We start from the raw sequence: 22,807 nt of genomic DNA on the forward strand, positions 1-22,807 counted from the left end.
TAAGAAATATCACTCGCATTTTATTTTTCTGAATTCTGTTAAGCTACTAAGAAGTAAAGAGCAGCAATTTCTCTTTCACAATTGCCTCTCAGTGACAGAAGTGGAGATTTTCAAGTTAACCATAAAAGATAAAAATGTAGAAAGCTTCTACTTGTTCAGCTATTTGTGATATAATGGTTTTATGAATTTTAAAATAATATGCAACAGTGGCACAAGAAAGTAGAAAAAATTATGCAATATCATTAGTGTTCAACAATATTATACGCATAACATCTTTGCATAGAAATGTGTTCATTGCCAGCTTGATAACATACTGAAATGGTAAACTCTAAAGAAGATTTAGAGGTTTAGAAAGCCTTATATTTTGCATAGAATCTCCAGCATGTGAAAGAGTAATACTGTGCATGGTGAAAGCCAGATTCCAATTTTTGCCTGCTTATATACATTCCTACTTTCTGAGAACAAAGGAAGTGTGATAGAAACACAAAGCTTAGAGCTTAAGTTTGAAGTGAGTGACAAAGTAATTTAAAAAGAAGAGAATTCTGATCTTAAAATCTCGCCTCTACCAATTTATTTCTCACAGTTTATTTGAAATGCATTTTGAATTCAAAACAGAAAAAAATTAAAGTCTGCATTTGAAGGTCAAAGTAATGTTCATCAAAAGATATAATACTATCTGTTTAAATGCAAAAAGCTAATACATCATGGTCAAGATCTTGGTTTGCTACATATCAGAGAGGAGCACACAGAACCAGGCACACTGCATCATGGATCTGAGAGTTTACTCTTTGGTCTTTTGTTGCAGATGCTGCATATAGAATATTAATGGCAATGTTTAAATGATATAGTGAAATCATTGCCTTAAATCAAACGGAGTGACTAGAGAATTCTCATAATTAAGAATGGGATTTTTAGCCTTTTAGGTCACTTCTGTAACAAAGGAGTCATGGTAAGGAGTTAATATACAGGAATTGAGTCATGACAGTACTGCAGTGAATTTAGTTTTACTGTAGATCTTGACATTTTGGAATTTAATTTCATTCTGATTTAGAATGAGAATCCTGGAGGTCAAAATCATGGCACATTTGCCTTTCATTGTCCGTCAGATCTATTTCAAATTTCAGATTTACAGTCGTCTGTCCAGCTGGACAGAAAAACTGAGAACTCTGGTGGCTCTAACTCCAAAGAAGTTTATTTTGAGAGCTGATTTGAAACAAGGTATGTTGAAACACTTGAAAAGAAAGGATCTGATAAACAGAAAAAGAAAAAGCTAGTAAAGAGAAGACATGAAGCAGATGCACAGGGCCCACAAAGAACACACGGCTTTTGAAAGATATAAGGTATTTTTGTTTCCTTTCTCTAACAAAGCAAAGAGAAATACACTTTTCAAAGTATTCAGCTGGGGAATGTTATGCAAATTATTTCTTTTGTTTATTGCCATTTGATTTTTAATTAATCTTGATTTTAACACGCTTTTTCTTTTGGCCTGTTGATTGAGAAATTTCATCCAGATTGGTCCAAAATATTGGTAACCCATCAATCTCTGTGAAAAGCAAACAAAACTTGGGAAGTCTCAAATCCCATCAGCAGTCTCAGTCAGAAGGGTTGTTAAAATAGAGATCTTTCCTATTATAGTGCCTTGCCAAGGGCTGCAGGCAAGTAGATATAGAAGGAAAATCAAATAAACAAAAGGCTGAGAATAGCTGAAATGTATGTGACAATTCCACTCTTTGAATTTGGTGCCAATAGATAAAATTGTCACTGAGTCACTGAGCCTATATGAAGGGTTTAGTATACAGTAGCCTATTGTGCAGGTGCTGCAGGCATCATTGGGCTCTGCAAGCTCTTCCCCCTTGCTGGTCCCAGAGATTTGGCTGTCAGTGTTCAAAGCCAAGTCTAGTATGATGCAGCTGTGTAAACTTGGATCAGCCTTTTGTGAGAAAAAGCTGTAAGACCCCTTGTTGGAGGTCTCCTTGCTTTCGCTCAGGAACTGCAGTGAATCTCAGGCCCTAGTCCTTGATCCTTGCCAGAGCTCCGCTGTAGGTACACCTGGGCCTTGCCATGTACCTTGCTGATCCTGACCCACTGACTGGACTTCCCAGGTCCATGGCGGTCCTACTTCAGCCCTGTGGACGAGCCTGGCTGTAGAGGGCCCTGGACACCATCATCTGTCCTGTTCTGCTCTGCTCTGCTCCCTTCATGAGGGTCCCCAGAGGCTGCACTGTGTGGTGGACAGCATGGCCCGACCAGCTCTGCTGCCATCCCAGCTCCCAGCCTAGCTTCCCTGGTGGAACAGCCCAACCTGGCTGCTCCCTGACACTGACAGAAAGATAATGTCAGAACTAGAATATTTCCTGGAAGTTTCAGCAGAAAAGCAGTATTTTGCTTCGTCATGAACCAAAACTCAATCTTGTCTAAAATGACTTTTCTAAAATGTGTCTAATACATAAAAATTAATAGCCTTTCAGTTTTGGCCGCCTTGTATTATGTTTTGTTATGTCTGTTAATAGTATTAGGTAGCTTATTAACTGTCATTTACAGCTGGCTGAATTTTTTCCCTTTGAAATATTTGTTGACAGACAGATCGTTATGTAGACATGATAGTATCATTCATAGTATTTGCTTTTCATATAAAATTTTATGGATTTTTAAAATGAAAAAACACTTTAAACCTGAAATATACGTCTGGAAATGCTGCCCCTTTACGTTATCAGAGCTGCAGTTTAGTTGCATCTTACTGCTGTCCTCACAAACAGGCCAAGGTTCTGTGACTATTTGTAGTTTCCATACTGCACCAGGACCTTAGACTCCACTCACAGATCATTTAAATCCTGTAGGCTTCTTTGCTGATGCTGTTTGTTGGGTAATTTATTTTTGGAAAGGAAAAAAAAATCCTGTTTACTGACGGTATTTCCATTCTGTCATTTCAGACCAGCTATAACACATGTAGCAACGATGTCAAACTTCTAACCAACTATGTGCATTTCATTTGACTCAGTAGTATAAAATCTGTAAGCATCAAACCACTACTGTTACAAATATAACCTTTCAGATACTAACCGATCATAAATAGGGGTAGTACTCTTCTTCTGCAGACACTGCTACTAGTTCCTTAGGTTGTTATCTTTAAAGAATAATGTCAGCATTAGCTATTTCATTACTGACGATCGTAGCATGCTGACCACGGAAAGGCTAGGAGTGAAGCTGATAGGATTCAGAGGCGATAGAGAAAAAGAAGTGACTGCTGGAACCTCTTCTGCTCTTCCCATGACTGCAAGTGCTGTGCCTGCCCATTTCGTTAGGCCACTCTGGCCAGTTTCTGTCCTTGTTAGTCCAAAGTGGGCTGTGCCCACTAATGTGACATTAGTCATTATGATTTTTAGTTTTCACATAATGCTGGATGTCCTCTTAGCAGGTGTGCTCTCTAGGGTAGCAGAGCAGGGTCACTAGGGTATCTGAGCCACGGGCTGTCCATGGCCCATTCCAAGGCTGCCTTGGTCCCTCTGGATAGCTACCTTGAATCTTTGCATGCTGGGCAGCTACAGAGAACGTAGCTACAGGGCACTATGTGGGAAGAGATAGTGTCTGGGACTGAAGATGTTCAGCTGACGACTGTCAAATACACAAACTCTCTTAAAGCAGAAAGGGTAAGGGCACTTTCTGAAGAGAGTGTTTTGGCCAAGGGTATAGGCACAGGGGAGAAGAATCATTTCTTCTTGATGCAAGAAAAGAGGGAGGGAGATCGGACAAAAGCGATCTCACTGGAGGAGGAGGAGGATGTTGAGAAGGGTCTCTTGGTGAGAGGATGCTTTTCTCTGCTGCAGGACCTAGTCTGCCAGCTCTGGTCCCTGACTCCCTAGCTCTCTTCAAGTCTTTCTCCTGCCTGTCCAAGTCATTGCAGTCACTTACACAGGCCTCATTAGCCTTCCCTTCTTCTCACCTTAGCGACTACCTCCTAGAATTTCCTATTGGATTTTTTTTCTTTGTGAAATGAGGTGCATAGTTTCTGGATGGCACTGGAGACAGGAGTTACAGCCAAACCCTAGTAGGCCAGAAAGGTCACAAAATGCATAGAAGGCTATGGAAGACATAAGCAGAGTAAACATCAACCCAGAATAGGTGCATTGAGCACTACTGAGGAGTGAGTGGGTGCAACATGCAGACTCCAGAGCCCATGAAGATGTTCCCGCTCTCTCTCCCTTTGTGTGGTGGTGTGGGGTGGGGAAAGGAAATTGATAGCAGAAGGAGACACAAAAAATCCATTTCTTCATAATCTTCCCATTACATTTGCAATTGCAAAAGACTGTCACTGTTACACACATTTTCCTTGTCTTACTCTAGCCACTCTTGGATACTCTTTGTGCTTATGCCCTTCGTCAGAGAAAGTACAGCAGGAGGATACAACCATCCTTGGTAGTCTGAGACGCTCCAGAGAGAACAGAGTGCTGTGCATATAGACGTTGAAGAAACTTGTCCTCATTATCCTAGTCTTTATAAAAAAACTTAACTGTGCCCTTGCAGCGGCTATGCAGGACACAACCCAGACTTACAGTTTGGGTAAGGCATTAGGAATGTTTGCATCTAGTCTGTCATACAGCCTGCTCTCTTGAAGGCAGATAGCTAGCAAAAAGCACATTCTAGTTAAATTGGGTGCTTGCTCCATTTCTGGCTATGTATGGTCTCATGACCTAGTGATGCAAAGGGTATGCAGTATTTCCCATGAGGCAGCCAATATCCAGACGCTGCTAACACTATTGCTGCCCATAGAGAAGGTGTCAGTGTTCCCTCTGAATCCTCTGCTGGACCATATAGGCATCATGCGCCCTTCTGATGAAGCCTGACAGTATGTTCCTAAAAATGCCTCAGTGAGTAAAAGGTGTGGGGCAAATGAGTGGTAGTTCTTGTGGTCTGCAGCTGCCCTGGGACAGGCTTCAGATGGGAATGTAGATTCCATCAGTGGCTCTTATGGAGTTCCAGACCACATGAAAGGTGAAGGCCAAGAGCAAAGTAGTACCAGTAAAGACTCCCAGAAAGTAATTTTCTATATCTTCTTTCTCAGACAAAAGGATATATAGAAAATCCAAGACAGATGATCTGTGGTGTTGTCCTTGTGTAGTGGCCACACAAAGATATCGCTCCTTCTCATACAGCATATTTGCTTGCCTTGCGACTAACCTCAGGTAGGCAGTAGGTAATACAAATAAGCTATAAAAGTAACAGAAACAGAAGTAAGGCTCACTATGTGGTCAATAGTGACAGGACCAGTGACATGCTACTATTGCCTACACGAGACAGATAAATGATAGCATTCCAGAGTGATAGGTTGATAGGTTCAGTTAAGAAAGGAAAGTTTTGTGGGACTGCTTTCATCAGACAGCTTTGAAGCACATGCATGGAAGGGACATTTAGTCTCTGGGCGAGACTAAAGCTATTTTGAAATAAATCCTCTGAACTATAGCATGAATGTACTTAACTGCCTTGTTCTACTGATCCATTCCCTATTGTGTCACGTTACCTGCTCATGTAGATTATGCTTTTGTGTTTCATAGTTGAAAAACTTAGTTACTCTTGTGTTCTGCTGGATTCTAATGACTGTGTCTGTTCTTAAGATCGAAAGTTTTATGCACAGTGTAATGAGGAGTTGAGTGAGTGACCTTCCTCCAAACCAGCAAATTAAAGTCCAGAGGCATTTGAAGGAGAAAAAGCAGCAGGGTAGAAAGCGCTTTCCTTGAATCATTTTTTTCTCATATTCAGTTCCAGAAGACCAAAACCAAGGATCCATAGCCAAAAAGGATGATGAATGTTATGATATCTACTTTGCAGCATCTCCTAGTTTGGTTGCTGTCTCTAGCAATGGAAATTGTAATGATGTACCTCTTAGCTATGCTGAATGGTCAACAATTATTAACATCAAGATTCAAAACAGATAGCTTGTTGAGCTCTAGGATTTCTAAACCAATAGCAATATAGCAATAGCTATATAAAACATACGATTTTGTCCTTCTCTGCTACTTACACAGCATAGTTAATTTGCACTTGCACAGTCGTTCTGATTTCCTACATGCCGGATTTACTATGCTTGCACAGATGACAGTGTTACTTGAGCACTTCTTGGAAACACAGCTTAACCGCTCATGTAATACAGCTTACAAAGAGCACGTGCTCACTCCCTGCTCTTGTCCTGCTACTTGTCTGGTTCTGCACAGCACTCAGGAAAGAAGTTGGCTGCCTGCAGGCCCTTGCTACAACATTCCCAGACATGCGCTGTGCCTGAGACCTCTCGATGCAGCAAGGAACAAGCTGCGCGCTGTAAGAATAGCTCCAAAGCCAAGAAAAAGCTTCTTTCAGCTAACATCTTTCATCCATCTGTCAAATGAGAGAATGTGTTCCCATTATGAGCTGGGAGAAGGATCCATAAATACACTGAGCATCCCACAGAAAAACATTCCTTTTTCTTATTTAAGTTCTTAGATAAGTTAGAATAATTATTTTCAAAAACATTTTAGCCTCCTAGGAAACCATGGAAAGTTACCTGTACATAGGCTTTTGGCAACTTAAAAGTGCTCCTTAGACTCCTATGTCGCTTAGGCATGGCCAAAACATTACATCCTGACTGATATTATTTACAGTCACTTAAGTATATCCACCACAGAAAAACTCCTTTATATTCATTTTTTCTCTAGTTCTTGTACTCTTAACTTCAGGGGTTTATTTTAGATATGTCTCTAGCTCCTATATGTGCCTGAACTTTCTCATGGCAATACATATAAAATCTCTCTGCAAACATTTACTAATTTCATTCTGTTCATGCAAAAAATCTTAAACTGCAATATCAAACTTTGCTAAAAAATTCGCTCTAAAGCGGAGATCATGCATGAAATATTTCCATTTTAAGAATTAACTTTACAAATGATATTTCTACTGCAGTGTCTTAACCTTATCTAATAATAATAAGCCATAAAGTGCCCTCATTAATATTCATGTGAAACTTGAATAACTTAAATTGTATTAGTGTGAGATGAAAATTTGGGCTACTAGCTTTAATCCAACAAAAATAAAGGATATTACAAACACGGGAAATTTAATTGAAAGATTTAAAGTGCATCTGTCTGTTAGAACCACACTGATTTACCCTCACATGAAATTTTTTCCTTAAATACAAAATAGTTGAGGGAAAATACAATATTTTGAGGAATCTGGGTCAAATGTATCTTTTCATACTGTTTAAATACTGCATAAGAAAATACAGTGGTTAATTCACCCATATTTGGAAAGATATATGCATTTTTTTCCTATTTAAAATTACTATAAATTCTAGATATCTCCTAAACCTGCCACTGGTGTCTGAAACACAGAAATACCATTACTCTTTAGGAAGCCAGCATTTATGAGTGAGAAAAGGCAGTCTTTCTTTTCAAACACTAAATGTCTGTTGCATTTTCAAACTGCAGAGATGAAGATTGATGAGAATAACAAAACAAGTTTTAAAGAACAATATTTTAAAACATTAAGAATAGATTTGTTACTTGATTTTTACCCTTTCAGCCTATTCAGTAATGCCTGAGTTTAAAAAGTATCACAAGACAGGAAACATTGATTGTAAAACTAAAAATAACAGCATCAATAATATTACTAACTACTAAAATACAAGCAATCATCAAGTTTTAAATTAAATCAGGAATAGAAAGGAGATACATTCTCAAAACAAACTAACTAAAAGAGTTCTTACATAATGAGACTCAAATTACGGTTTGAGATCCTAGAATATTCAGAAGGTACGCAGTATTTTGAGGGTATGATAACAGAGCTGAACCTATCAACAAGCTAAAAGAGATACCAAAATGTTTCATAGTTCCTTGCAGGAAGTGAAAGGTCTTCTAGATTTTCAGCAAGCTGTTGTGAATAAAGCAAGGGTAGGTTGCATTAGATAAAAGTTGCCATAATCCCAATTTGTAGACACTGTAACTATTCCAACAGCTGTGCCTTCAAAAGAACTGGATTTAGAATAGGAAATTATGTACTTTTACTATGCAAGCTCTCTTGCGGTGCTGAGTCATTTAAATGAAGAAATGTGATGCACAGCTTCAGCTTTGGACTGCCTTTGTTTTGATGTAACATTCTTGCATCAAAGACACATTAGAAACTTGCTCCCAAAGGACTGTTTTTTCTAGCTCAACAGGAAGCCTCTGAAGACTACCTCACTGCTGTTCAGCCTATGCTTCGTGCCCGTCTGTGTTCCTTAATTATCTTTGGTTCAGAAAACGTTGATTCTTCCAAGGAATTGCATAAACAGCTTGTTCTCAATTGGTTTCAAGAGCATCTCTAGATCTTGCTTCTGTCATCCTTTCTCATATTAAGTATTTTTTTAAAAAAGGAGACCTCAGCTGGAGGTCTGTGACAGAACCTGGTTTTCAGCATCAGTATATACTCCAAAAGCAGACCTTATTAACAGTCTTTTCACAAGCACCAGTCACTGAATGCAGATATCAATAAAGTATAGTACTTTGAACAAGAATAAAAAAACTGATCTCTTTAAGAAGCAAGGAAAACACAGAAAAATATTTAATCAGTTAACTTTAAGATTAAAGAGTCTCATTTAAATCATAGCATTGCTGAAAAATTCATAGATAAACCTTAAGTATTTATTGTAATTCATCAGATACTACCGCTATATATCCTACTTCTTGTACCATTTGTCTCACTTGTCTAATAAGGTATTTGGAATATTGCTGCCCTTAATCATCTTTGGTGTACACACTTTTCCAGTGTACAGACTCATACTGTGCTATATAAAGACTGACTAGCACAACCAGATGGAGAAATAGTTTGCTCTGTTTGCTTTCACAAGTGATCTATAAGAACTTATCTAGTAAGCCATGATGCATTAGAACGACTCATTCCGCGAAAAGTCCTCTAACTGTCGTGCCATTCTCCAGCATCGTCAAAAACTGCAAAAATTATCCTACATATGCCGCACCCAGACACTACAGCAGTTACACACTTGATATCAGGTTTTATTCCTGCCCTGATACCTTGTGCTAAGTCAGTATCTGCGTCACATGTGGCAGCTTATGAGCCTTACTGGTGCCTACAGTCTTCCTTCATTCTCTTTACACAGCTTCCCAAAATAAATTATAATAAGTTCTCATGCTTGATCCAGTATCTTTCTTGTTTACCTATTCAGATTTCTGTATTTTGGAATGCCAGTAGAAGTCTCCACTGATATATTCTGGCATGGAAAATACAAGAATAATTCCTATATATGACTGATTTTATAATCTGCAGTTTAAGCCAGCTAGCAGCAAAAAATTATCATAAAAGTGACTGCAAGGTATTCCATCCACAGCTGAGAAGCAAAATTCATATGCACTGCAGCAAATTGAATGTGGCACCTGCAGGAAGTCCCCAAATCATACATGAAAGGCACATATAAGAAAAATGATGTTTTATCCAAGGCTTTTAAGAATTCTTACATAATTCTTGTTCTAAAGGGCAAAGTACTTCCTAGCTAACTTCTATTTAAAGAGAAGCATCTGGGATTCATTGACAGCCTTCTTTACACATGTGCAATGACAGAATCTATAAACAGATTGAAAAGCCAAAAATAATTACAATAAATTCTAAAAAATCATCATTTCAAATTACAGATTTAACTCTCCTTTGCTTTACTTGTCAATTACATCTATACAAAGTGGGTCCAAGGTAATGACAGGTAATAACTTTTATGCCAAATTTGCACATGTGGAAAAAAAGCCTACAAAAACAGTAGAGTTTATCTCCACTCATGAAAAGTGTTTTAAATAATAATAATAAAAAAACCTGTAAGTGTTAGTTATCTCAATGGGATAATAACAGAAACTATACCTTTGGGAGAAGCTGGATTGCTTGGAGAATTCTCTGTCTGTGTCCAGAGTTAAGTATTCCTATTTCCAATAGATCTTGATCCTCCATTACATTGCTTCCCTAAAAAAAAAGAAAAAAAAGGTAAAATAAAAATGAAAAATAACAGATGCCTTCAATAGCCTGAAACAAGCCCTTCTGTTGTGTTTGAAAAAAAACACTTTGCTTAACACACAATATCTGACAAGAATCATAAATTACTGATGATTGCACTGATTTCCACATTGTACAAAATGTGGAAGGCACTTGAACTCATGGACAATTACTTATATTGCTGACAGCACTGCCAGTGGAGAAGCTGTAGCTCTCACTCAAATCAAATACCAGACGTGAAACCTTCTTTCATTTGACTGAGACCAAAGACATGACTATAGAAACGTTCGTAAACTTCATTTTTTCCTTCTCTTCCTATCCTCGCTGGCTACACATCATGTTCATTTTTTTTCCGGGCTGGAAGATACATAACACATAATAAGATCAGCTGAGTGGATGAGGATATTATTATTTACTATTTTGTTAGTAAAATGCTAAAGAGGCAAAGAGGTCAAGTGGTATCAACAAACCACATACAGCCCGCATCCCCCTTAATTTAACTGTACAAGTGCTGCCTGTCCTAACTTTATCCTATCATTGCTCTTATCTCCCTGCTTGCAGGTAGGTCAAAGAATTCCTAATATACAATCAGCAGAAAAAGGCCATCAGTTCAAACTGTCCGTCCACAAAAGAAGCCTCCACAATTCAAGCCTCTATTCTTAGGAGTTGGTAGCAGCAGGAGAGGACCTACAGCCACACAAATAAGAGGATAATATGAATCACAAGGAAAGATATGAATCTGATATTCATACAAAGTGTGGACAATACAGGGAGAAGTTCAGGGAGTGTGACACCACTAGTAAGTTCATCATTTGAAGGTTAAGGTACTTCATTACCTAGCAGTGACTATTGGGAATCACAGGAAGTAGATCAGTAAGTGAATTCACTCACCAAGTGAATTGCAAGAGATCAGATTAAGATGGTTCAAACTAGGCTGGCAACCTTATATCACTTTTTGGACCACCTCATTTCAGACAAAAGCTCAGCTTACTTTTAAAAGCATCTAACCACTATAGGTATGAAGAAAACCTGCAAAAAACAAATTAGCTCTCTGAACTCTTCCTTTGGAGACTGATGACACTAATTTGCTAAAAGCAAGATTTTTATTATTTGTATTCATCACTATGTAATAGGCTTTATGTGAACAAATCCACAAAAAACTTCATCCGCATTTCCATTTAGCTTGCTGCATCTGAATCAGTAGAGCTCTTCAGCAGCAGAGAAATCACAAGGAGATACGTGCGTAACAGAATGTGCTTAAATGTTTTCTTGACTCTGAGCCTAATAATGGATATGAATTCTTTCTGAATATAAAATTTCTCAGTCCCACAGCAATATGGTTTTCCTTCAGAAGGCATACTGAAATAAGCAATACTTCATCCTGTTCAGCTGCTAAATCTTCACTCTTTTCAGATGGCCTGATTAGTTTACAGATGTACTCTTGAGGACTCTTAAGTACTACTCTGCAGTGTATCCTGCAAAATCTAAGGGAGGTCTTTCTGAGGCAATCATGGAAACTTTACACAGCTATTACATTTAAAATTATATTTCACAGTAAGTGCTATGATTTAAGACTACAAGTCTACAAATCATCTCCTGAAGGAATTTGTGCGCAGCATTCAGAATAGGGGCAGGCAGAGCCTTGCTCTAAAGGGAGAAGCTGTGCAGCCACATAGTCATAGAGGATCACACGGTGTAAGAGTGCATGCAGCACAGGCTGTACAAACAGTGACAGGGATGAGACAGTGTTAATGCCTCCTTCATCACCTTGACAAGCACCTACAAAGTATCGTTTCCCCATTTCTTTCTTCCTCTATTAAACAAACCTACAAGAATTTGTAAACTTCAGGGAAGACCTGAGGAAAAAAACCTGCATTTTGGGCTGAATTCTTCAGCTGCAAGAAATAGCTACCATAAATGGATTTAGATAAACCGAGCCAGCTGACGATCTTGTCCAAACTAAGGGTTTTATGTTTTCATTCATTTCAATAAATGCATTTATTGTTTGTTTGCAGCTATTGCTTTCACTTCATTTGGCTGATTTTACAGGTTTTATCCTTGATCTCTCCATGTTGTTTATGAACAGTCATAATCACCACTGAGCTAATATGGGTGTAAGTAACCTTGGCATCCACCTTCGAATGTTGTAATGTTTAAAGCCCAGTTCAACAAACAATTAGGCATGGGAAACATCCCATCTTTTTTCAAAGAGCTGCTGCTTTTGAGGCAGCATCTTTTGCTAATTCTTTGCTATTGCTTTTTTCCATAGATATTGGCTCATAAATTTTGTTTCTTTGAAGCTGGTATTACATTTTTTAAAGTATGTCAAGGCTACAAAAATGAAACAATACTCAGGAAAGTCTAGCATTCAGGTTGCTTTCTTGTCTGAAAAGGCAAGAACCTGGTCAAAGCTCAGGCTTTGTAGCTTTTCCTGCATGTCACCATCAATGTCAACAGTAGCAGCACTCATCCCTCCTGCAAAGTAGACCTTACTTTCTCCTGCCATAGCACTATATCAGCTCTTCATCTTTCCATGAGAGCAAACCTGGGAGCCTCAGCTACTCAGTGTAATCCTCTATCGCTTAACCTAGTGGAGTAGACTGATAGCAGCAGAAAGCGGCTGTCCGTTTTACGTACAAGTCTATCTACAGGTTGATGGAAACTATCCCTCTTGTTCCTTTCTCCCTGCTTTCTGCTCCTGTTCTCTGCCAATGCCAGTTCCCGAGTCTCATTTTCACCTGATTTCCCCTCCCGCTTCTCCTCCAATCTAGCTCCACTGCTTCCTACGTTGAGAGTGAGGAAAGCCTTATTTCCTTCTTTTCTGCAATGGCAGATCAGAGACAAGAGGAGAAATTGTTTCCTTGCTTTCAGCTCCTGTGCACACATCTATTATAAACTAGGTCAGATTTAACCTCAGTTAACTTTACAGAGATGACATAGTAAATGTAATTAAAATGAATATGAATATAAGAATGTTTTTTTCCCATAAATTCCATCTTGAAAGTAGCTGAGTTATATTAGTGGAAATATTCACCAAAAAGAAATTATTCTGGTAGACACCTGGAGAATTCCAGTCCAAAAGTTTAACTTTGATATGCTCATATACAACAGAAAACAGAATCATATAACAGAAAATATGGAGCAACAATCTCTACAGGGATTATTATGCCATTATATAACAAAAACATAAGCGGCTTTATGATATTACAGCTTTCTTAAGTACATAGAAAAATAGTTTGAAGAAAAACTTCTCAAAATTAAAGCAATAAAAGTATACCAAAACTACTTACAGTAGGACAGATTCAGTCCTCATTTAATTTAGTTCACTCTGCTGAAATTCCACTCATGTTGAAGTTTAAGGGATAGTCTTACATATGAGTTAGAAAGATTCTGGTTGTGAAGCACAATCTAGGAAAGAATATAGCTGACTCTCCCTTGACTTTGTGGTCCTGCATACTTCTCTATAGTATCATACTTTTTTTCCCATAAATACATACAGGAAACTCATTTTCTGAATAAGAAGGTAACAGTTTCACAGAGAAGTTGAACTCAAGAATAGTGGAAAAATGACTCTGAAAGTGGGAGAATAAGGGCGATCTGAAAAAACAGAAATTTTTCCAAAGACATTCTATTATACCATGAGATAGGAGATCTTATTGGCATTAACTTGGGATGTTCCACATAAAATCGCCTCTTGCACTTTCCACCTAAAGTTAACATAGCCTCTCAGAAAAAAGTACTACGTTAAATCTTTATACCAGATTCCAAATATATCTATGTAGGTACTTATACTTTTATACATAATAAAGAATCTTTATAAAACAATCTTAAATATGTCAGATGTACAGCAACAGAAGCACTGCCTTTATTAGAAATAGATTCATTTGAATCCATTAAACAGGTCAAAAGAACTTCTAACATCCAGTCAAAGCAAAAGATTCATAACCTTGTAGACAACTTCATTTAATATAAACATGGAACAACTTTCAAGATTCTTTAAAAAAGAGACCAACATCCATTCTATATCCTATTGAAACAAATGTGCTTTGAAGATTTGTCTCTTAAGAAAAAATATAGTGATTAGCAGAACATATTAGGATGGCAGGCATGAGTACATGTTTTTCATCCTCCCCCCTCCTTTTGCACCTACATCTTTAATCTTCCTTCATATATTCTCTCTGCTGGAGACCTATGGTGAAAAATTCCTATGTCTGGTTCAATCATCTGAGTAAAATAAAAACAGTAGACAAACGTTCAAAACAGCTGCTAGATATACCACTAGACTCATCTGAACACTCAACGATCACAGCTGGAAGAGAGGGGATGTGGGCAACAAACTAGCTGCATAAGCTTTTTGGGCTTACTCTTGCTCTTCACCTTGACTCATAGACTTAAAATTTGATAACGGTTGGGGAGAGGTTTCTTAGGTATTCATTGTAATAAAAGCTCTAGAAAAAAACCCGCAGTGAGGGGATAAATGCATATGAATCATTTTGTGAAAAGTGTGTAAAAACTGATTGAAAAATAAGAGAAAGAACACATTTGAGGGTTTTCTTCAGCATTACGAAAGAAAAGATCATTTCATAAGAAATACAAGATTTGAGTGAGTTCTGGCTGTAGACTAACCATACCAACAAGATCAGCTCTTTTTTCTATGCTCATCTAAGTCAGCTGCAGGAGAAAAAGGAGTGAATCTGGTACTTTAAGCTGTATAGGATTTATAAGAGCTTCTTCCCACCAGGGTGATTTCACTTGTTGTGCAGGCACTATTGAGACCAAGTTCAGTGGCAACAACCTCCAACAACTTTGCTATGCTTTTGGTGTATCAGAAAGTTGTTTGCCCAAGATTGTGGCTGGTGTGGCTCAGGGGAGGATAGCTTCTGAGCTGAATATAGCGTTGACAGGGTACAGTGGTGGATGCATCACTGGCGGATGCTTGAGGAGCTCTATACTCCTTTGCTGTCTCCCAGCCTTCCACGTAGTGGTCTGCTGCACCATCACCACAATGGACTATGAAAAGTGAGAACAGCTGGGATCTAGTACATAACACTGGGCTGGATCATGGTGAAGGTACTGCAGAAAAGGCCTAGTGAGTGTTTGAACCACCTTGCAAATGTACAGCAAATATTTCTGACGGCCTGTGACTTGACATTGTAGGAGCAAATGGGGGGATCTGAATGGCTCAACAGGCCCCTTATTCAGGTTTCCAAGGCAGCTGAAAATGAGACTTAGTGTAGATGATAAAAAGGAGACTATATAAGGCCCTTTCACCCCAAACACACATAACAGAGAAGGAACATGCAAAAGGAGCAGGTCAGACATCAATGAGAACAGGGCCTGTTATGCTGCGTATAATCCAAAGCTCATATAAAACAGCCTCCTCCTCATTCCATATTGCTTTACTTCTCACCCACCTAATCCTACTGTATTTCCACGCTTAAAATAGTTGAGGTAGGTCTGTGTTCTAAACTTTCCTCTGGCTGGAAACGACTTAAAAACACCTCACAAATAGCTAGAACATTTGTTTTTCATTGTCGGAATCATATGCTACAAAGCCGATGATTTTTCATCACAACATAGCTTTTCCACAAGGTAAATCAGATTATTCCTTAGAGAGTTGCAAGAAATGAGTAGAGAAATGCAGTTATCAATAATGAAAATTGCTTCTTATTAGTGCAAAAATTTCAGGCAATGTGTCACACATTTAATTTCCAAATGACAACTGGCAAATAACCAGAATTTAGCAAGCTCCAGTGTAAGTGAAAAGGTTGCCTCTCACTAGTATTGCCACTATTGACATGAAAACAAGATCTGTAAGAATGATAACTGAGTGAAATGTTAACTTGCACGTTAAGGTTAAAAAGATGTATCAGATTCCTGGAGGTTCTGCAGAAATTGTTACTTCACCTACAAACCTGACAAGGAAAAGCCCCTGCAGAACTATAAAATTTTGGCTTGGAGAAAAGACATTCATTGTCTATAAAACGCTAGGAGGAATGGACTGAGCACGTTGCAAAATAATCATTTGATAATCCTCTAAACTTATTTTGCCTTTGAACTATCAGTACAAATATTCATTCTCAATCTTCAGTTTACTATATTTTTTGTTTTTACATTTACAATGTGCTTGGCAATTAAAAAACCCACAGAAACACTAAACAGCAGACTTGAAGAAAATTTTCCATGCTGCTGTCACTTCTTATTAAAATAATAATAAATTACTGTTGCACTATTAACTAAAAAAAATAGCCATTTCACTCATAGATAAGAATAGTGGAAAGCAACTCAAAGCAGCCAAGATATACAACTACTCAGGGGATCTGACACCTAATTTGAAATGTTACAGTAAGAGAGAAGATGACATAAGTGGGGTCAGTTTAAAAGGAAAATTTGAAGAGTCCCAACAGATCCTGAGTCCCATTCCACCCATGTTTTAAAGATCTTTCTCCCGTTCCCATTCAGCTCTTCTAGCAGTGACCCTGAAGTAACCAGTGCCATCAAAAGCCTGGATATTCTGATGAACATACAGTCACGGACTTTTCACACAACACTAATAGTTAATTAAAGTATAGTGATAATTAAACAATACTGAAAGCTGGGACAAGGATTCTTGCAGGAAGACTTTCTGCTGTTTTTATGCACTCTTTCTTGTGCCACTGATTCAATACAAGCAACACTAGAGTCACATGCAAACTAGCTGCACAGATAAGGTGGCAATTGAAAAAAATACCTCTGAAGTCACAGCTGGCCCACTTAATTACTTACATTGCTGACCCAACTCTGCCTATTTAGTCATAACAATTCAATAAAATAATTATTAATACTTACCTAATTACATCTTCAAGTCTTGAATGTATATTGTGAAGATAATTTCACTTCATTTAAGCAATGAAAATTCTGAAGACTCTATAGATTACTTGAGATAAATACTAGTTGGCTTAGATGCTAAATTTCTCAAAGGACCCATTTTAAAATCAATACTGCTACAAGCTAATTAACAGACCTGAATTTGCAGCAAACCATTCCTTTCTCCAGTGTGTCAGTTTGAGGGAGTGAGGGAAGGGGCAAACACTGTATTTTTCAGACATAACAAAAATGCTGTAAATCTGCATTGCCTGTAATATGGAATTCTATTTAACTATAGAGTTATCTATTTAACTATAGAGTTAATACCAGTGTTTCTGTAATAAATGTAAAATCTCTGTTCAGCTCCCAGAAAGTCTCACAGAGTAAATGTGCATATTTCAACCCAAATTTCTGTCTGTCACGAATTTCCTTCTCCCCATTTTTATCAACTCTAGTCACGTTGTCTAAAATGTGATCCAAGCAAATCAGCCTGGAGAGGACAAAATGCAAGGTCAAAGGCTTAAACTGTAAAATTCTGGACAGGATGCACATCTTAAAAAGAGTTAATTCACATTTGAGTTCTGTGAAATAGCAACAAGGAAAACATATGATCAAGAAGATGCTTAAGCCTTAACACATTTATCCCCTGAGGTCAAGACTGTGGTGTTGGAAGCCCTTGTTCAGCTCCTGCCTACAGTTAAACTCCATTTACACCTGCATTTTTTACCTTTGTGTAAAAACAGATTGAGCAGCTTGGAAACTATGTCAAACCTTGCCTTAGATTGAATCTAGAAACTAGGGCCTCCTCCACTTTGGTACCATGAGCGCTTGATCTGGGAGGAATTCGCAGAGCCTGCCTAAGGGCAGAACCACAGGAGCAGGGTGCGAATTGACAGCTGCTCTTTTTCTTTTTTTTTTTTCTTTTTTCTTTTTTTTTTTTTTTTTTTTTTTTTTTTTTTTAATGTGGCTGAAGGAGGAGGATCTGTTTTATCTTTCTTTTTCATATCAGAGCCCAGCCATCAGAGGATTCCCTCAGAAGGTGAGAGACCAGATTCATATGTCTTTCTTAAACTCAAATCTTTGATTTCCTAAAAAGAGAACAAGTTATGCAAGAATTGATAGGGAAGGGCATTCTGGAATTAAGGAGGAATCCTTTCCCAGTCTCACTGAAACTGAATTACTATGCAGTTAAGTTAAAAGCTAGAGAAGCTGGAAAGGAGCATTAGCTAGAAATGAATATTATTCTTTAGTCTAATGACAGCTGGGTGTGTTAAGTCAGCCTTCTAGTGCTGTTGATAAAAGTCTCCTGTTTATATCCAGTGACTGCCACATATAAAAAGTAGACAGAAAGCTTAAAATTCAGGACTATTGCCCTAAAATGAGTATCCTAACTCCTAAGCTACAGGGTCATGCTTCTAGTGCATATTTGGAAAGAAAATAGTGAGCCAATTGTCAACATCCAAAGGGACAACTTTGATATTGAGCTCCAGGGAGCAATATGGCAAATCCAGCCTCCAAACGGTGTCTAATGCAGGGCTGCAGAGGGACACAAAACTTCCAGGTATAACTTCTGCTTTGGAATATCTTACTGGCTTCCCCTGCCTAGCATTGGAAACACCCTTTTTAGGGTCTTTACCTTGCTACTGCTTTCTGCAGAGTCTTTTGTGTCCGATTTAAATGCAGGGATCCCCGTTCCAGAGTCAGGAACTTAAAAGTCAAGAATGGCAATGCTCACCCAATAGCTGCACTTAATTACTCTTTTAATATCGTCTTAGATGCCTGACTTGGCTGTTTGGATCCTACTCCATGCACTGCAAAATGAAGTGACTGCCTAACTTTCAGATGTCCAAATCCTTTCCTGGATCTAGTAACTGGAGGCTATTAGGTTAACTGAACATGCTATTTTTTAAGTATTATTATTATTAAATATAATAAAAATATGGTGCAGCTTCCAAAAATGAAAAAATGAAATGTTTTCTTTGTATCACTTTATGTCGAGACCCATTTTAATGCATTCTTACAGATTTTGTTTGCTAAGGCAGACAGAATGCATATTGGGATTGAATACAGTACTGTCTCCTATTGTACACAAAAGAGATTTCTGTTACATGTGATTTTTGTCATACAAACTGTTGTGATTTATTCTCATGGTATGTGCAAAGATACCACAGTCCAAGTCCCTGAAGCCTGTGAGATAAACTGAGATGGTCTCCATTTTCTTCATACTCCTTCTAAAAATACAAGAACATTTGATTAAGGGTTGACAATTTTCTTTTCTTCCTTGACTTGTTCTTGTAATTCATTTCGCATGGGAAGTGGGCTGTGTTTTGCTTTTTCTTTCCAATTCGGCAGCTGGGTGGCTCACTTTGCTGGCCCACTCTTGTTACCATAGCGACGAGAAGATCGCTGTAATCTGATCCCATGTGCTTGATGTCACTACATGGTGCTATTGTTCTCGGATAACAATTTGCCAAAACGCGTTTCCATATCGTGATAAAGGAAGGTTAATTGTCGCTCGGCTGGCCGGCCGCCTCCCGTGCCCTGCACAGCCCCGTGTTAGGAGTCACGGCACGGGCAGAGGCCTCGAGAGCGATTGCTTTGCACCGGGAAGCGCACCTTCGGCACTGACCAGCCGCTGTGCCTCAAAAAAAGGCTGGAAAAGCAAGGTTTTGGTTCTCAGGAATCATGAGTGTGGCCATACTGGGTGAGATCAAAGGTCTTGCTTACTCATAGGTTAGGCGTCTGTGTTTGTGGCCAATGCTGAACACTCAGAACAGCAAAATGTATAAATAATTAGTCTTAGATAATTTTTCTGCTCTTATCAATGGCATAATTTAGAGTTAAGCATATGGGTATTTAGCCAGACTACATATACTGCATGCAGACCTGATCTTGTTAAGTACAAGTCCACCATAGATTTGGACTGATACACAAGGCTCAGTTGCTCTCCAGCATTTGCTGGAAGCGGCTTTTCCATCTCATTTCTGTGTTGCAGGGAATCATCCTCACACTGCAAAACTTATTTCTTGTGTGTTGCAGAGGTGGCAGGAACCCTGGCCAGCCTTCTTCCAAATTAACTTTGGGATGATATATTCTGCAAGCATCAAAATAAGAGTAATTTCTACAGAAAATCTATTGTGATACTAAGCCCAGACTTGTCAAGTGCATGGAAGAAAAGACATTTTTTTCCTCTCCAGGAAGGGGAGAGGCCCTGTACTCATCCCTAAAATACTTGAGCAAGGCAAAACTGATCCAAGAAACAGGAGAAAACTGCTCCACTTACACTAAGTCTGTAGAAAGTTTCAGATTTGGAAAATAGCTGCGTAGCCAGTGATAAGTAAGCAGTGCATTCTGCAGTGATCTATTGATTACTGCATTTCTTATTATTTCTTTGTTAATCCATGACAATATATGTCGTGTTATGTTAAACAACAGCATTTCAAGCAGTATCACCTAGTTATGTCACCAATAACATGTTAACTTTCACCTAGAACGTACGACAAACTATGCAGCTATTGTCTGGATCCAACATAATATATTAATTATTACAGTCATCAAAAGAGTTTGCTTGCAATCTTTAAACATCTTACCATATAACAATAACATTTATAATTCTGAAATGTAAAAAAAAAGAAAGAAACAAACAAACAGACAAAGACAAAATTAGATTTCTGGTTGTGTGAGCACCCAAGAGTGTAAATTCTCCCTTTTCTATTTGCTTCCTCTTTTCACACCTACTTTTTCTCCCGGCATTACTTATTCCTAATGTGTATATTATTTTCAGATATACATCAATTACTATATCCTTTCTTTCTGTTCGCTTTGCTCCCTTTATTTAAACATTTTCTACTCCTTTACAAATATTCTACTACTGTTTATCAGAGATATAACACAAAAGCACTAATTCCTGCAGCTACTCATAGTTCTGTATCTTCTACCCATAGCTGAGTAGTTGGAAATTACAAATGTTTAAGAAATTAGTCACTGAATATGACATTTTTATACTAGTCCATATTTATGTATATAATGAGAAACATAATATTTTATACTCAGCAAACACAAGAAAAAATTTGTCCAACTCAAGAAATGAGTTCTCAGTAACCAAACTATGCATTCCATTAACCTATCTCCATTAACCTATCTCCAGTCTATTAGCTGTGAAGCTGAGTTACATATACTTGATCTTATACACACAGTACTGGCCCTTTGACAGGTCCCTTTGAACCCTTCCTCTTGCCAAGCAAATAGTGTTTGGTTTTAAGATTTTTTATAGAAAGGGAAGCTTATGCTTTTATCTATTTATGACCCACAGACTTGATCTATTTTCCTAAAAATCTGAGTAAATATGCTCAAAATTAATGAGGGGACAGCCTCACACATTCTCCGGGTATTATTACCTATGTGCAGGCTGATGCAGTCCCAAAATATTATAGAAGGCTTCTACAGCATTGCTACACAGCTAATTTTTCCAAGTATGCATGTTGGGACATCACTGACCATTAAAATCAGGTAATCTGTGATTTTGATACTTCATTTCCTTTAGTCGTAGGGCAACCTTCATGCAAGGACAATCTCTCTGGCATCCTCTTTAATAATTCTACTGTAATGAGCTTTTCTATCAGCCCATTTTCTACAAAAGGATACTACTTTTGACAATTAACCTTTAGGAACTTTCTATATAAATTCATTGATTTTTTTAGTGACATCTTGCAGATATCTTTGGGGGCAAGTGTCTTATAATTTAACTTTTCTTTGCAGTAAAGAAGTGTTCCTAACAGTTGTGACGAACACTTTTGAAACTCACTGGCCTTTTCTGCCTCTAATATCAGGTTCAAAAGGGATCAGTGCTACCAAATGATTAGATAATAAATGTATGTGCTCTATATCTAGCAACACAAAATTATGGAAGACAATGTAACTTCACTTAATGTAATTTCAATATTTCAGTACACTTTCTTAAAAGAGAAGGTTGCTACAATGAATAAAAGAGACCAAAAAAGAACCACTCATCCCCATAACATGTTAAAGGAATGTTGCAAAGTCACAGAAAGAAGATTGTTCAACACTGACTTACCCCCACCTCCAACACAGGACACGTATGTATCCTGTTACACATACAGTATAATTATGCTTCCAAATAATCCATGAATTCAATCCAGGGGAATGGATAGTACTTATGAAATAAGATAACTGACATTTCTTTTTTTAGCTTTTATCATTCTCTGTGTGGGTCCATGTCTTTATATATAGTCTACCACTGAAAGCATGACTCATTTTCTTGTCGCATAGTTTTTTACTTTCATTGAAATAATACTTGGACAGCTCTGAAGAAGTAATTAAAATATTTTATAAGACTCCTGCAAGGCAAGGTGATATTATTATACCCACTAAGCAGATAAAGATCTAAAGCAAGGACTGATTAAGGCCAGAATTTGAAAAAAAAATCTATTACCTCTCAATGCCTACATGTAGCAATTATTTTCTTTCAATGTAGTGAGTACCAGGCACCTATCTTCACAGAATGTTACCTATTCTAAGAATTATGGTCAAATTCAATTTTAGTGGTGAGCACTCACACTTCAGCAAATCTGGCCTTACTGCTTCTTCCCTTGGATATGGATATCAAAGAGTTTTCAACACCACAGTTCTGTCAAGAAAAGTTGCCTCAATTTATACCTAACTGCCCAGGTAAACAAGAAGCCTGAGAAACTTTGGAAAATGAAAATATCTGAATAATATGATACTACAAAGTGCACTGGACAACATGTCCAGCTTTGCACAAAGTGATAAAAATGTCTCTGTGACGACAATCCAGTTGAATGCTCCTCTGCCTGTCTGCATATGTAAAAGCTTTCAAAGATTTGTCAGTCAAACCTTCTGTTCAGGACTTCCTCGAATGTGTTAAGTCAGTAAACAGACTCAAATGTGAAGAAATCTTCCTTTCCATTTCCCTTTTCCTTTCTTCCTC

The 22,807-nt window shown here is 37.9% G+C and overlaps 1 protein-coding gene across 7 annotated transcripts in view; it reads right to left on the bottom strand.

Annotated features, from left to right (window-relative positions):
- The window catches only part of ANKS1B (ankyrin repeat and sterile alpha motif domain containing 1B), a 432,952-nt gene that overhangs the window by 165,370 nt on the left and 244,775 nt on the right, over positions 1–22,807 (bottom strand). For all 7 annotated transcript variants that reach the window (XM_062585768.1, XM_062585759.1, XM_062585821.1 and 4 more), the window contains one exon: positions 9,865–9,963. In XM_062585768.1, the coding sequence (XP_062441752.1) occupies positions 9,865–9,963 (99 nt within the window). The remainder of the gene's footprint in view (positions 1–9,864; positions 9,964–22,807) is intronic.

The sequence above is a fragment of the Rhea pennata genome, chromosome 1 (assembly GCF_028389875.1).
Source record: "Rhea pennata isolate bPtePen1 chromosome 1, bPtePen1.pri, whole genome shotgun sequence".
Classification (NCBI taxonomy): domain Eukaryota; kingdom Metazoa; phylum Chordata; class Aves; order Rheiformes; family Rheidae; genus Rhea; species Rhea pennata.